This window comes from Narcine bancroftii, chromosome 1 (genome assembly GCF_036971445.1).
Source record: "Narcine bancroftii isolate sNarBan1 chromosome 1, sNarBan1.hap1, whole genome shotgun sequence".
Lineage (NCBI taxonomy): Eukaryota > Metazoa > Chordata > Chondrichthyes > Torpediniformes > Narcinidae > Narcine > Narcine bancroftii.
In genome coordinates this window covers 385,756,206-385,770,342 of record NC_091469.1, presented here as the reverse complement: position 1 = coordinate 385,770,342, position 14,137 = coordinate 385,756,206, and the positions used below count along the sequence as shown (strand labels likewise).

Sequence of the window (14,137 nt, the reverse complement as noted above, 5' to 3'; positions counted from 1 at the left end):
ACTAAGGGCTGCCAGTAACTCAAACATACGCACCTTCAGCACCCGCACCATTCCCCTTTGTTTCAGCAACTGCCATTTTATCTGGAGCTTCATTTTGGCATCCACTTGACAGCCACTCCTGGGGGCCGACTTCTCTACTGATGGACATTAAGGGACGGAGGCTGGTACACTCAATGACTTTCCAGTCCCTTACACTAGGTGGCACTAGACTCACAGCTCCGCACCTACATTCTGAGATTGCTGCTGACAATGCATTTGCACACATTATTTCCGAGTTTCCTTCCATTACTATGCCACATTTCACCTCGACAACACACAAACGTGGGGTGTGGCACCAGATCCTCACTCAGGGATCACCCCTCCATGCCAGGACATGCCGCATGCCACCTGAGAAACTTAACCTGACAAGAGAAGAATTCCGTAAAATGGAGGAGCTTGGCATTGTACAACGATCTGACGGTCCAAGGGCCTCACTGCTCCACATGGTGGCCAAAGCATCAGGAGGGTGGAGGCCATGTGGAGACTATCGATCCCTTAACGATGCCACACCTGACAGATACCTGGTCCCCCACATACAAGATTTCTCTGCTAACCTTCAAGGGGCCTGGATATTCTCAAAAGTTGACTTAATACAGGGCTATTATCAAATCCCGGTCCACCCAGATGATATCCCCAAGACCCCCATTATCATCCCCTTTGGACATTTTGAGTTCCTCTGGATGCCTTTTGGATTTAAAAAAATGCAGCTCAAACCTTCCATTGGTTAATGTACACAGTGGACCGGGATCTCAAATTTGTTTTCATCTATCTCGAAGATATTCTGATAGCTAGCTGTCACCTTGCCGAGCACACTACCCACTTAAAAACTTTTGTGCACTCATTTGAGTGAGTACGGGTTGACCATTAACCTAACAAAATGCCAGTTCGGCCACGAGACTATTGACTTCTTAGGGCCCTGGATTAATAAAGATTGGGCCAGGCCACTACTCGAGAAGGTCAAGGTCATTCAGTCATTTGCTAGGCCAAATACAATCAAGGGCCGACAAGAATTCGCCGATATGATTAATTTTTTTTTTTACCACCGATTCATACTGGCAGCAGCCTGCATCATGAGGCCATTATTTTCTCTCATTTCCAGTCACAAAGAAGACTTTATATGGACGAATGAGGCAGATGAAGCTTTCCAATCTGCTAAGTGCGCTCTGTCCAACGTAATGCTACTGCTGCACCCTAGGCCTGATGTCCTAACAGCAATCACAGTGGATGCAGTCAGAGGTGTGCTTGAGCAGCTGGTGTATGGACAATGGCAGCCACTAGCCTTTTTTAGCAAGTACCCACGACCGCCGGAACTGAAATACAGTGTGTTCAACTGTGAACTGTTGGCTCTGTACCTTGCAGTGAGGCATTTTTGATATGTCCAAGAGGGCAGTAAATTCAAGATCTTCACCAACCATAAACCAATTATCTTTGTTTTCAGCAAAGTTTCAGATTCATGGTCAGCCAGGCAACAGAGACACCTTTCTTATATTTCAGAATTCTCCACCAACATTCGTCACATCGTGGGAAAATCCAATATGGTGGCTGACGCATTGTTCCGACCTGCCATTTCAGCCATACGTGCCCCCGCTCCAGGCATTGACTACGTGGCTCTGGTGAAATCACAACAAGTGGATCCCAACATCCCCACTTATCAGACTACAGTAACTGTCCTGTAGCTGACGTCCCAATCGGCCCAAGTGAAATGACTCTTTTGTTTGATACAGCTACTAGTAATTCACGCCCAATCATCCCAGCCAATTGGAAAAGACAAATTTTCAACATGGTCCACAATCTGGCACATCCCTCCATTCGGACCACTGCCAGAATGATAGCTGACCAATTCATCTGGCATGGGCTCCAAAAAGAGGTCAGCCAATGGACAAGGACTTGCACACAATGTCAGTCTGTTAAGATCCAGACACACATTAAGAACCCTCTCCAGACTTTCGAACAAACATGGTGAAGGTTCAGCCACTACATGTGGACATTGTTGGCCCACTATTAGTGTCCTGGGGTGCTCGATACCTGCTCTCTATTGTAGATCATTGAACCAGGTGGCCCGAAGCAGTCCCATTACCTGAGGTATCCACCAAGACGTGCTAGGGCCCTGTTAAACAACTGGGTGACATGCTTTGGGGTCCCAATTTACCTCAAGCCTATGGGCAGCCTTGACCAATGCTCTTGAAATCCAACTCCATCTACAAGCCAACGGATTGGTGGAGAGGTTCCATAGGCCCCTCAAATCAGCCCTCATGACCAGACTCTCAGGGCCCAACTGGACAGATGAACTGCCATTGGTCCTCCTGGCCATTTGAACTGCACCCAAGGTGGATTTCAATACACCCGTAGCCGAAATAGTGCACAGTGCATCCTTAGTCATCCTGGATGAATTACCCTAGAAGACCCACCAGACACTGCCCTAGCCAAACTGCACGAACGCTTGGGAACACTTGCCCCAACACTTCCCGAAGCACATGGCCATCCCCGATCTATAATCCCCAGACTTCAAGAACTGTAAGTATATTTTTGTGATCGTGGCACTCACTGACCTTACAAGGGGCCCTACAACATCCTCCAACACAATGGGTCCACTTGTGTTCTGGACATCGGCGGCAGGGAAGAGACTTACATGATTGACCAGGTCAAACTGGCACATTTGGACAACAGTCAACCAATTACACTCCTAATCCCTCGCCAAAGGTACTACCTCTCCAATCACCGGTTTTCGGTGGGTGGGGGGCAGTCACCGTAGGCCGACGCAGAATATGCTGTTTGAACACAACAATCGAACGGGCAGCACGAGGCGTCAGCAGCCTGTTCCTGTAGGTCGCTGCAAAACAGGCTCAGTCAGCCAATCGCTGGTGACTGATCATGAAAGGGCCAATTAGCGCCCAGGGTGACACAAGCCACACCCATCGATAATGCTGCAGCAAAACTGGCTGATCCAGCCAATCACCGACGGCGGGTCGTGAAGACACCAATCAGAGCCCAAAGGAACACTGGCCACGCCCGTCAGTGACGTGGCAGCCAGGGTCAGCCAGACTATATAAAAGAGAGCAGCTAGTTCATTAAATTACTGTCTTACTTCCCGAGCTATAACCTCGAGACACACCACAAACTTTACATAATTAAAGACTACAATTCTGATTTATTTTCAAATTATTTTACATTTTGCAATGTCTTTTGTCTTTTAAAAGACCTCCTAATGCAGGTGTATCAGTCACGCATTGTAAGAGTGTGCCTCAGTCAACTGAAAAATTCACATATCCAGCATCCGCGATCCCCATAGGTGCTGGATACTGGGGATTTTACTGTACAAAGAAATCCAGTAGTATGAAATGGAGACTAACCTGTCCCACCATATTTATCTGCCATGTTGATGTCAATATCTGATTTAACTTTGAGCATGGTTTGGAGTACATCATCACTGCCCTTTCCAGCAGCCCACATAAATGCAGTGCGCCCTTCCAAGTCTGGGTCATCTTTCACCGATGGATGATTCAAGAATACTTCAACAGTTTCCTACACAAGAAAATAGCTGAAATCATTTTACACAATCGGCATACATTATTTTTATATAATTTACCTTTTAGCAATCCTTCACAGTCACTAGAATTTTTCAGATAGCATCAACTGATAATAATTGCTGTTGCCATTTGCAGTTTACCAAGATCTATCTTCTTTTGTTTCTTGTCTTGCCTCATTTGCCTTTCACCATTATCTCTTTGATCATTTAATCTTTTGTGACTTCCAGTCACAGATATTTAGTTTTTTTTTCATCTTCCACCTCTGTTTTCCTTTAAATTCTAATCTGTCTCCAGATGTTCTGATGTAACTTAATGGTAGTTTTCTTTTTAGAAATACTGCTGGTCCTATTCATCATTTTCTGTTCTTACTCCAGGTTTCCAGAATCAACTATCAATTAGATGTGGTCCTATGAATTGGGATATGGGACTTGAACAGAAGCTGAGTGGCCAGAGGTAACCGGGTTCAGAACAAAAAGAGGTATTTCTAAGATGGATTACATCATTATGATTCTTTACCCCTTCAACAGTACAAGAAAGGCATCCGATTCAGCGTTGGGGCTATTGGCTCATGAAGGGCTTAGGGGCTCCGAGTAGCCAGGAAGATATTTTCTCAACAGACAGCGGAGATGGTTGCCATCTATATTGTGACAATCCAGAACCCAATGGTGGTGATGGAGACCTGTTAAAATGATTGGTCAAGGCGGCTGAACTTATAGCTCTGACAATATCGCTAAATGGGTGAACCACATGCAAAAAGAGAAATACAGGACTTACAAGAAGTTGGTGCGAAATGCTTGACTGTTATACCTATCCCTTTGCACAAGGCTTTGGCACTGGCTGAAAAAAGTTTATTTTGCTCCTAGATTTCTCCTAGAAATCTTCTTGTAGATTTACTGTTTTTATGCTGTTCAAGTATTCTCCATGGACCTTTTTGGTCCGAGTATTCTCCACGGACCTTTTTGGTCCGAGTATTCTCCACGGACCTTTTTGGTCCAAGTATTCTCCACAGACCTTTTTGGTACAAGTATTCTCCAAGGACCATGTACTGATCAGCCCTGCTTCTTCCAGACAGGATGAATCACTAATGAAGCTCAGAAAAGACTGATCCCTTGTACAAATCCAAGGTTTCAATTGTGTTACATCAATGTGCCACAAACTTACCCTAACCCCCTGACTAAACTGACTTTTGGCTGACAATTTAAAAGCACACAAAAACCCCTTTCACACTTGCCAGTGATTCCAGGAATCAAACGCCAATTGGCCTTTAAAGTGGCAAGTGTGAAAGCAAAATCTGCTCAACACTGGTGTCAGATTACGTCATCTCACGTCAAGGATTGCAGGCCTCGGCCCTTAGTTCAATCCCCAGATCAAGTAAGTATAAAACGGGGAATTGCATTGCAGGCACTTCCTATTAAAGGTAGAATAGACCAAATGCCAGGGATAAACCCTTGCAAGCATGAAAGCGTTCAGTGTACCAGTTAGGAGTGGTCTAGTGTGAAAGGCCAAACCCCCAATCCTTTCCCAGGTCACTGAATGGCCGATTTACTGGGATACAAGTGTGAAAGAAGCTTAAAATGCACATTGTTCTGAGCATCTTACAGAAGTGTTAATGGACCAGAGATTCTCCCAAAAATGGTTTCACAACACTCAGACTGATACCTTAAGAATTCATGAATGTCATTCACAGTTACGAATTGTTAATGCATAGCAGTGATTGCACTGGGTCTGTCAAAAGAGAAGTTTCCATTCATCAATAATTTCCCAAGCAAACAGCAGCTGGTTAACTGTCAAAACTGCACAATGGCTGTCGATAACCATAGGGCTCGCACATCAGCACTAAGGCGCCAGTTTAGTTTTAATGTTAACCCTGATGGTTTAAGATTATTGTGAGACCAACCATTTACACGTGATAATTAAAGACTAAAACTCAGGCATAGAGAATGAGAAACAACCTTTCCAGACTTTTGCCAATTTCCTATGCAAGAAATGGTATCTTTTAATTATGACTTGTACATGTAAATAACTGATTGACGTCAGCCACTTTCTTGTCTTCAGAAAGGAGATATGGAAAATGTAAAACATAAGTTTGGCTCAAAGAGATGCCTATCAAATTGTGTGCAAGAATATGCTTAAATATTGTACTGTTTCACTGAACCTTCGAATGAGATTCTGGTATTACCTAAGGCAACTTTCCACCCACATACCACTAAGTATTCCCTATTTCAAAGGTGCTCTGTGATTAGTAATGGATTGCTTAAGGTGGTATGTGGGTGGAAAGAAAAAAAAATTGAAAACCACTGTTTTTATTGTACCCAATTGATTTGTTATGTGCATGGTTTCATAACTCCAAAAGAAATGGGCCAATGACAATTTTTCTCAAGCAAAATATTTCAGTAATAATTGGGTCTAGAGCAGTGATTCTCAGCCTTCCCTTCCCACCCACATAGCACCTTACTAATCACAGAGCACCGATGACATAGGGATTACTTAAAGTATTATGTGAGTGGAAAGAGAAAGGTTGAGAACCACTGACCTAAAGTGACTTGGTCTACTTGACCTTAATACCAGTCATTCCTGTAATTGTAATAAAGGTTTTTGTATTGCTCTATGATTCTTGTGTTTTCTTTTCAATCTTGTATCTACTATTTTATCTTACAAAATCACTGAACTATCTGCAATTATTTTTATCAGAATTAACAATAAATGCAAAAAAACTTAACCCTTTCCTTCCATAACATATAGAAGACATATAGAAACCAATCTCCAGAATGCATATAATCCCTGGGGAAAAGATTCTGAAATCCTTGGTCACCTTCCCATAACCCCCTCAAAAAAAATCTATTATGGAAACTACTGAATCATTACACAAAATGCTGGAGCAATTCAGCAGATATTATTACCCTCTGTTCCAACTTTGTTTATGGACAAAACTCAATTCATTGATTTAATAAATGAAAATAAATGTACAAAAATAATTGTATCCATCATTTTTTTTTGCCAATTTGACTGCTGAGACAGAATACAGGTATTGTTCCTCCAAATTGCAGATGTCCTTAACATGGCAGTACAAGATGCTATAGACAGATATGTTAGTGTGGCAATGGTTTGTGGAAATGAAGTGGTTGGCCACTGAGAAATAGAGGAGATAAAGGTGAGGGCTGAGTTAATGGGATTCATGATCTGTGTACAAAATTTATTCACATTCATCTTGTGTTTGTTATTTGTTAACGACTCTAGATCTTTTAAGATTTGCTTACATTATCAAGGGGACAAATTGCAGCTATTTATTATTTACTATTATTTATTAGTCTTCCCTTATCTTACACATGCAATACAATTACCACATGTAGTTTTTGGGACAACCAAGGGAAAAAACAGATATAATCAAATCTTAAGGGAATATGGAAAGATGGAGGAATAAAAGATTAATAGAGAAATATGAGAATGGGGAGGGAAAAAGGAAAGAGGGAAATGAGGAATTGAAAGAATACCCATGGGATATCTAGAGAAGTGATCAACACAATGGAGAAACAAGGAGAAGAATAGAAAGTAAAATCTGAAAGAGTATAGCTGATATAGTCACTGCATCACTTCTCAGGGGCAACCTTGACCTATTGATGCCATCTGTGTAGAGTTTGCAAATTTTCTCTGTGTGTTTTTCTCAGTGCATTAGTTTGCACAGACATCTCAGAGATGTGTAATCGGTTAATTGGTCATTGTGAACAATATCTAGTGGATAAGGTGAGTGGTAGGAGTTAATGGGTATATGGAGACAATGAAAATAGGATTTGTGCAACATGAATAGAAGTGGGTCCTTAATGCTCAGTGGCGATGGCGGGCCAAAGATCTGGTTTCCGTTTTGCAGGATTCTATGGATAACAGTGACATTAATGGCAAAGAATGGAAGTAGAAACTGGAACAGGGTAATCAATGGTGTAGAAATTTCTAGCCAATTACCTATCTCAGATTGGTTGTTGTTAAATGATTTGTACCTCATGGGGTGAAGATATTGGTAGAAAAATGCCAGCCAGACTTTCAGACAATAATTAAAATGGAGCTGTGCTAAAAAGCTATAGACAAGTTTTACAGCAATGTTGAAAACCTGGTCTAAATTCATTGGATCTATAAGGAAACCAATGACAGCCTTTGTCTCCAAGGCAAATATCCCCACCATGAGAAAAACACTACACTCAGCCAGCTTGGTTAAGCTCCATCATTCACAAGCTTTGAAAATACAGTCTATTCCAAGTGCTATCATGGAAAGTCGGACAAAAAAAAATGTGCTCGCAGCCTCCTTGAAAAAAAGGCTTAGTCTCCACTAAGTTCTGGGAATCCTTGGTTCATCACTGCTCACTACGGGGTTTTTTTTCAATTTTTCAAGGTCACTGAGGAGGCAATGGTTTATGTTAAAAAAGAAAGATCATCACAGTAATTATGAAGAGTTCGGTGGTAATTTATGTGTAATATTGTTATATTTGTTGTTAAAGGGGTAAATTATGATGGACTATGGGATTGTATACATGTTATATTGTTACAAGATATAGGGTGGGGTTTCATACACAGGTTATTAAAGGGAATAATTATGATGGATTGTAGGGTTGTAAGTTTGAAATAATGTTATATTGTTACATAATAATTGATGGGTTTATAGGGTTTTATGGTTACATGATGTATGATTTTATTAATTATGTGATATAATTATTATATTCATTCCCAAAGTTGATCTGAAAGGGAATAAATGAGGCTCAGACAGGGAGAGAAAGGACAAAACAGAAGATGGATGGGAGCGTCAGGCACACTTAATAAAAAGGGGATAGTTGGCACCTGTTATGGGGGTGTAGGTGCCAGTAGGAATGGATGAAGGGTGGGCAAGAGGAAGGGAGAGGATTGGGGGGTCAGGGGGATATGCAATATTTTTTTTAATTATTTCAGAATTGTTAGTTTTAATCTTTTTATTTTGTTTTGTGGAAAGGATTATTTAGGGTTTTTTTATGTTTCTATTTGAAATACTGATTTTAGTTTTGCCAATTTTTTTAGGTTTAGTTTTACACATGAACATCTGTACAGAGAATCAAGGTAAGGTAAAAGAGACAGAAGGTAAGAATAATTAAAAAAAAAGGGGAGGGAGAAGAGAGGGATGAAGAAACACTAGGGTAATGAAATTTTTAAGCTTTAATGTTAATGGACAGATAAAAAGAAAAAGGGTCTTTGTACACCTTAAGTAAATGCTGGAGAAACTCAGCAGGTCAAACAGTTCCTTTATGTAGCAAAGGTGAAGTATCATCACCAACGTTTTGGGTCTGAGCCCTTCATCAAGGTGTGGGGGAACATGAAAGATGTCCGAACAAAAGGGGAAAGGGGGGAGGGGTGGGTGGGGAAGGACCGCAGGAAGTTGGGGGAGGAGCCTAGGCTAAGTGGAGAGAGAAAAGAAATAGGAATTGGAATAACTAGTCAAAGGTGGGGAGAGGGGGGGCGAAAAGGCAAGCAGATTAGTGGAATGCAGTGGACTCAATGTTCATGCCCTGGGGTAGGAGAGAGCCCAGACAAAAAAATGAATACATTCCTTCTCCTTCTCTCTCAGCCTTTCAAAGGGACCGCTCCCTCTGTGACTTCCTTGTGCACTCTTCCCTTCCCACCAGTCGCTCCCCCCCTCCCCCACGGCACCTTCCACTGTGGTTGTAGGAGGAGTAATACCTGTACCCACACCTCCTCCCTTACCACGGTCCATGTTCCAAACAGACCTTTCAGGTGAAGCAACACTCCACCTGTACCTCCAAAGAACTCGTTTACTGCATCCTCTGTGGCCTTCTCTACATCGGAGAGACCGGTCACAGATTAGAAAATCGCTTCGCCCAGCACCTCCTCTCTGTCTGCAACAAAAGTGACCTCCCCGGAGCCAACCATTTCAATTCTGAGTCACACTCTCAAGCTCACATGCCTATCCATAGCCTTTCACACTACCCCACCCTGACCACCTGCAGATTGGAGGAACAACACCTCATTTTTCGTATGGGCCCCCTCCAACCCAAGAGCATGTACACGGAGTTCACTGCATTCCACTAAACAGCTTGCCTCCCCCCCCCCCCCCCCTTAACTAGTTATTCCAATTCCTACTTTGTTTCTCTCTCCACCTAGCCTAGACTCCTCCCCCCTTCCTGCGGTCCTCCCCCCACCTATCATCTCCCACCCTCAACCCCCCTTTCCCCCTTTTGTTCGGACATCTCTTATGTTCCCCACACCTTGATGAAGGGCTCAGGCCTGACCGTTGGTGATGTATCTTTACCTTTGTTATATAAAGACACTGTTTGACCTGCTGAGTTTCTCCATCATTTGTGTTTTTTCACTTAACCACGGTGTCAACAGAATCCTGTGTTTTACCTCCAATAGAACATTCTTCCTACAACTGAGATCTTTCTTAAGAGACAAATTAGGACAAACAATGATACTGCTGGAGTGTAGGACGATGGAGATTCTAATTTGACAGGGTAATGTATTTAAATTTATTTCTCGAATGTATTTGCTCCTCCAGAGTGAAGGCCCGAAACCAGGATTACACCGGCTGAGGGAAAGATGGGACAACGATTAATGTAAATTGGTGGGAAGACTTGTGTCTGAACAGCATGACAGGGATTGTCAATGCTAAATTACCTGCTGGTGCAGTACAATTTCCTGCATCTGTTGAACCTCACTCCACAAAAATTACATAAATCAAAGCCAGAAATTTCAGATGTGTTCCTGATGTAGTGTAGAGGTTGGAAACTTTATCCATACCGCCTAGCTCTGTACGAAAGTGAGATCCTTCTTGGTAGATCGAGGTGGGGTGGGGGGGGGGGGTGGGGGGGGGACATTTTTTAAAAAAAATTACAGGAGTGGAGTTTCAACAAGATCCAGAATTGTTCCTTCTGGAAGATATTGGTGAAATACAGTTTAGACTATCCAAATACCAAATTCAATTTGTGAAGATCACTTCGATGGTAGCCAGGAAGTGTATAGCAATTTTGTGGAAGTCCAACTCTCACCATAGTATTACACGATGGAATACGGAAATGTAGAATTGCAATCCCCTGAAGAAAATTACTTATAACTTGAGGAAGAAGTATGACACATTAATTGAAGTGTGGCAGCCATAGCTGAGGCACATAGGTGCACAGATATGATCTTTACCATGCCACCCCCCAATGAGAAATGAGTTAAGATACAAGCCATCCCAACAGATAAATAAAGAGAGTGAATTAAAGTTGTGGCACAGAAGACACGTGTTTTAATTTTTCATTTTATTTTTGTTTTTTTCTTTGCTTTTTATGGTTTATTTAATATCCAGGGAAGGGGGAAAATACTGGACTCTGGATATAATATTGTGGGATAAGAAAATGTTAAATATTGTTTGTATATATTTGCTTGAGTGTTTTAAAATAATTTTTTTTAAATCTGAAGTCCATGCACAGAAGCCTAAGCTTAATGGTGGAAGGAGTGCACCACCTCACCTGCGTAAGTTCTCAGGCACCTCAACCCCCACCAGGAGAAGATCTGCAGTTCTCACATTAGCATTATTTGTCATCTCAAAACTTGGAGAACAAGCCATTCACAATCCTAAGGTACTTGAAAAGAACAATGGCATTCCATGGCATTGTCCACAGTAGAGTTTAATCAACAAAATATTGAATTTAGATGTTGTCAAATTAGTGGAGCACACATTAACATCCTAAAAATGCCCAATACCCTTGTTTGATGATACCTTGAATCTAGAGTACAACTTTGATTGCTGAAATACAAGGATTTACCGTATTTTCACTCATATAACGTACACATGCATATCTTTGGCTTGGCTTCGCGGACGAAGATTTATGGAAGGGTTAAATGTCCACGTCAGCTGCAGGCTCGTTTGTGGCTGACAAGTCCGATGCGGGACAGGCAGACACGGTTGCAGCGGTTGCAGGGGAAAATTGGTTGGTTGGGGTTGGGTGTTGGGTTTTTCCTCCTTTGCCTTTTGTCATGCACACATACATAATGCGCAGAAAATCATAAATTGTGATAAAATATTTTCATATAACACGCTCACACATATAACATGCAGGTGTAGTATTCCAAATTCCACTGGCAAAAGCACTTTGCGTTTAAAGGGGAAATGAGACAAAGCACATACCAGTATCTGCCGTATCTCCCACAATTAACACCCAATCAAATTCTCCCAGAGATGTCAATCCTCATATAGATGATAACCTGCTACAGTACATTATCAAGCTTTGGAGAGGAATCAATTAAATAGATCAAGTTAAGCAAGATTTTAATTTTAATGTTGTCTCAAATCAATGGGTCGCGGCAATTAACATTGATAGGTGCAGTGCCCTAGCCAGAATGTCCTGATTATAGGAATATCATACATTTAGTACAAAGAGATATTCCCAAAATCAAAATTTCCCATGCCAGCTATAAATTGTGCACATTCTTTCACTGCTACTATTATATTCTCATTCTCGCTATAATATTCCCAAGATCGCTTATAATCCCACACCCACTATTAATTATGCGCGTTCTTTCAACATGTAAAAATATTCTTGTATAGTGCATACATGCATATCATGCTTGGGGGGGGGGGGGGGGGGGGGGGGGAGGGTAACCTGGTTTGTAAAATACGCATATAACTCAAGCTATATGCGTAAGAATACATTAAGTCCAGAGAGTATCCAGTTAAAGGCTACAAATTCTGGAATCAGAAAACATTTGTTGCTAGTCAAAATTTGCAGAATAAGCAAAACAGGCTGAAGATTAGAAATCTAATAATTGTGTGCCCACTTTTCTGCTATCCCACAGTTCTCTCACGGTTAGCAAAGTGGTTGGCACAATGCTGTTACAGTGCCAGTGATTGGGACTGGGGTTCGAATCCCATTCTCACCGTGTTTGCGAGGGTTTCTTTCCACCCTCCAAATCATGCGGGGGATTGTAGGTTGATCTTGTGTGCTTGGGTGGCATGGGGTGGTGGGCCAAAAAAGCCTGTTACCATCCTGTATACATGTCTAAATTAAAGTGTGCCTAACATTGCCTGCAAAACATCCAATAACAAGGATCCTGTGTTTAAACATACATGAAAGTGTTGTTATTCTCCCCAAATAAATTTCAATTTAAGAAATCCCATGCAAAGACATGTGAATATAATAGCTCCAAAGCAACACTAAGTGGTACAGGTATACAATCCTTTATCTGGAACCCCTGGGGGATAGTGTGTCCCGAATTTCGGATTTCAGAAAGCCAGATTTAAACCTAGCCGAATGGTGCTGCCGTATCCATTCCCACCCCCTTCCAGTTGCGCTGGCATCTCCCCTCTCCCTCTGCCCGCCCAACTCGCTCTGCTGGTCTCCCGCCCACTTGACTCACTCTGCCGGTCTCTCCCTCCCCTTGCCTGCCTGACTTGCGCTGCTGGTCTCCCACCTGCCCAACTCACGCTGCCGGTCTCTCCACCTCACCTGCCCGACTCGCGCTGCCAGTATCTCCCTCCCCTCGCCCTCCCAACTTGCTGTGCCAGTCTCCCGCCAGCCCGACTCACGTTGCCGGTCTCTCCATCTCGGCCGCCCAACTCACGCTGCGGGTCTCTCTCCCCCCCACTTTGCTCGTCCGATTCGTTCTGCCAGTCTCCTGCTCACCTGACTCACACTGCCGTTCTCCCCTCCCCTGCCTGACTCACACTGCCGGTCTCTCCCCACTTGCCAGATTTTGGAGCTTTCCGGATTTTAGATGTCCGGATGAAGGATTGTGTACCTGTATATCAGTCTTTAGCAGATTGAGGGGTGGCAGACATATGCATAAAATCCTACATTAGCTTAATGCAGGGTTACAGCTGTGCAGGACTTTGGTAATAGATGGTCATGCAGCAGAGAGTGCTGTGGCCACCTCATAGTTCCAGGCCACCTTCTGCTTTACAGTAACTTACTCATCACATCTTTCAGCTTTCTTAAAACACATAAATGGCATAGTGCATAAATTAGATTTCTGATTTCTTACCCCAAAATTACTCTGAGCAGCATAATGCAGAGGTGTGGCTCCTTGGCTATCTGATGGAATGGTACCTGATTTATTTCTTTCCAGAAGAAGATATCCTATTTTAGCATGGCCTAAATACAAGTATAACATCCATGATTAAATCGAAGAAACACAATGATGATATCAGCAAATAACGCAGTCAACCAGCAATCTGAGCTATTGATGTTGTATATCATTCAAGTCCTTTAGCAATGGTGAAAATTAAAAGTTTGCAAGAAAAAATGTAATTATGAACAAAAGGCAGAAATCATATACTTCAAATGATCAGGATGGATTGTACAAAATGGAGCGTTACTAGATCATTAGGTGTCATTTGTATTTTTCAGCTAATTTGTCAACCAAGTATTTCTAGGATAATAGGTTAATACCAAGCACTCTCAGTCACTAACTTTTCAAGCAGACATGCGAGAGTTAAGGGCGCAAATTCAATATTGTCTTAACTCTCACGCATGTGCCAACCAAACTCCAATACACGAAACCACCATATATGCACCAATTGAACTCTATTACTTGAGGAACTGAGTTGCAGTAAAAGT

At 42.3% G+C, this 14,137-nt stretch overlaps 1 protein-coding gene across 10 annotated transcripts in view; it reads right to left on the bottom strand.

Moving 5' to 3' along the window:
- invs (inversin) overlaps positions 1–14,137 on the bottom strand; it is a 313,548-nt gene that overhangs the window by 151,900 nt on the left and 147,511 nt on the right. For all 10 annotated transcript variants that reach the window (XR_011349882.1, XM_069913577.1, XM_069913576.1 and 7 more), the window contains 2 exons: positions 13,563–13,672; positions 3,390–3,561 (listed from right to left, as the gene is read on the bottom strand). Coding sequence is in view for 9 of the 10 variants with exons in the window: in XM_069913577.1 (XP_069769678.1) it covers positions 3,390–3,561; positions 13,563–13,672 (282 nt within the window). In the remaining variant the exon portion in view is untranslated. The remainder of the gene's footprint in view (positions 1–3,389; positions 3,562–13,562; positions 13,673–14,137) is intronic.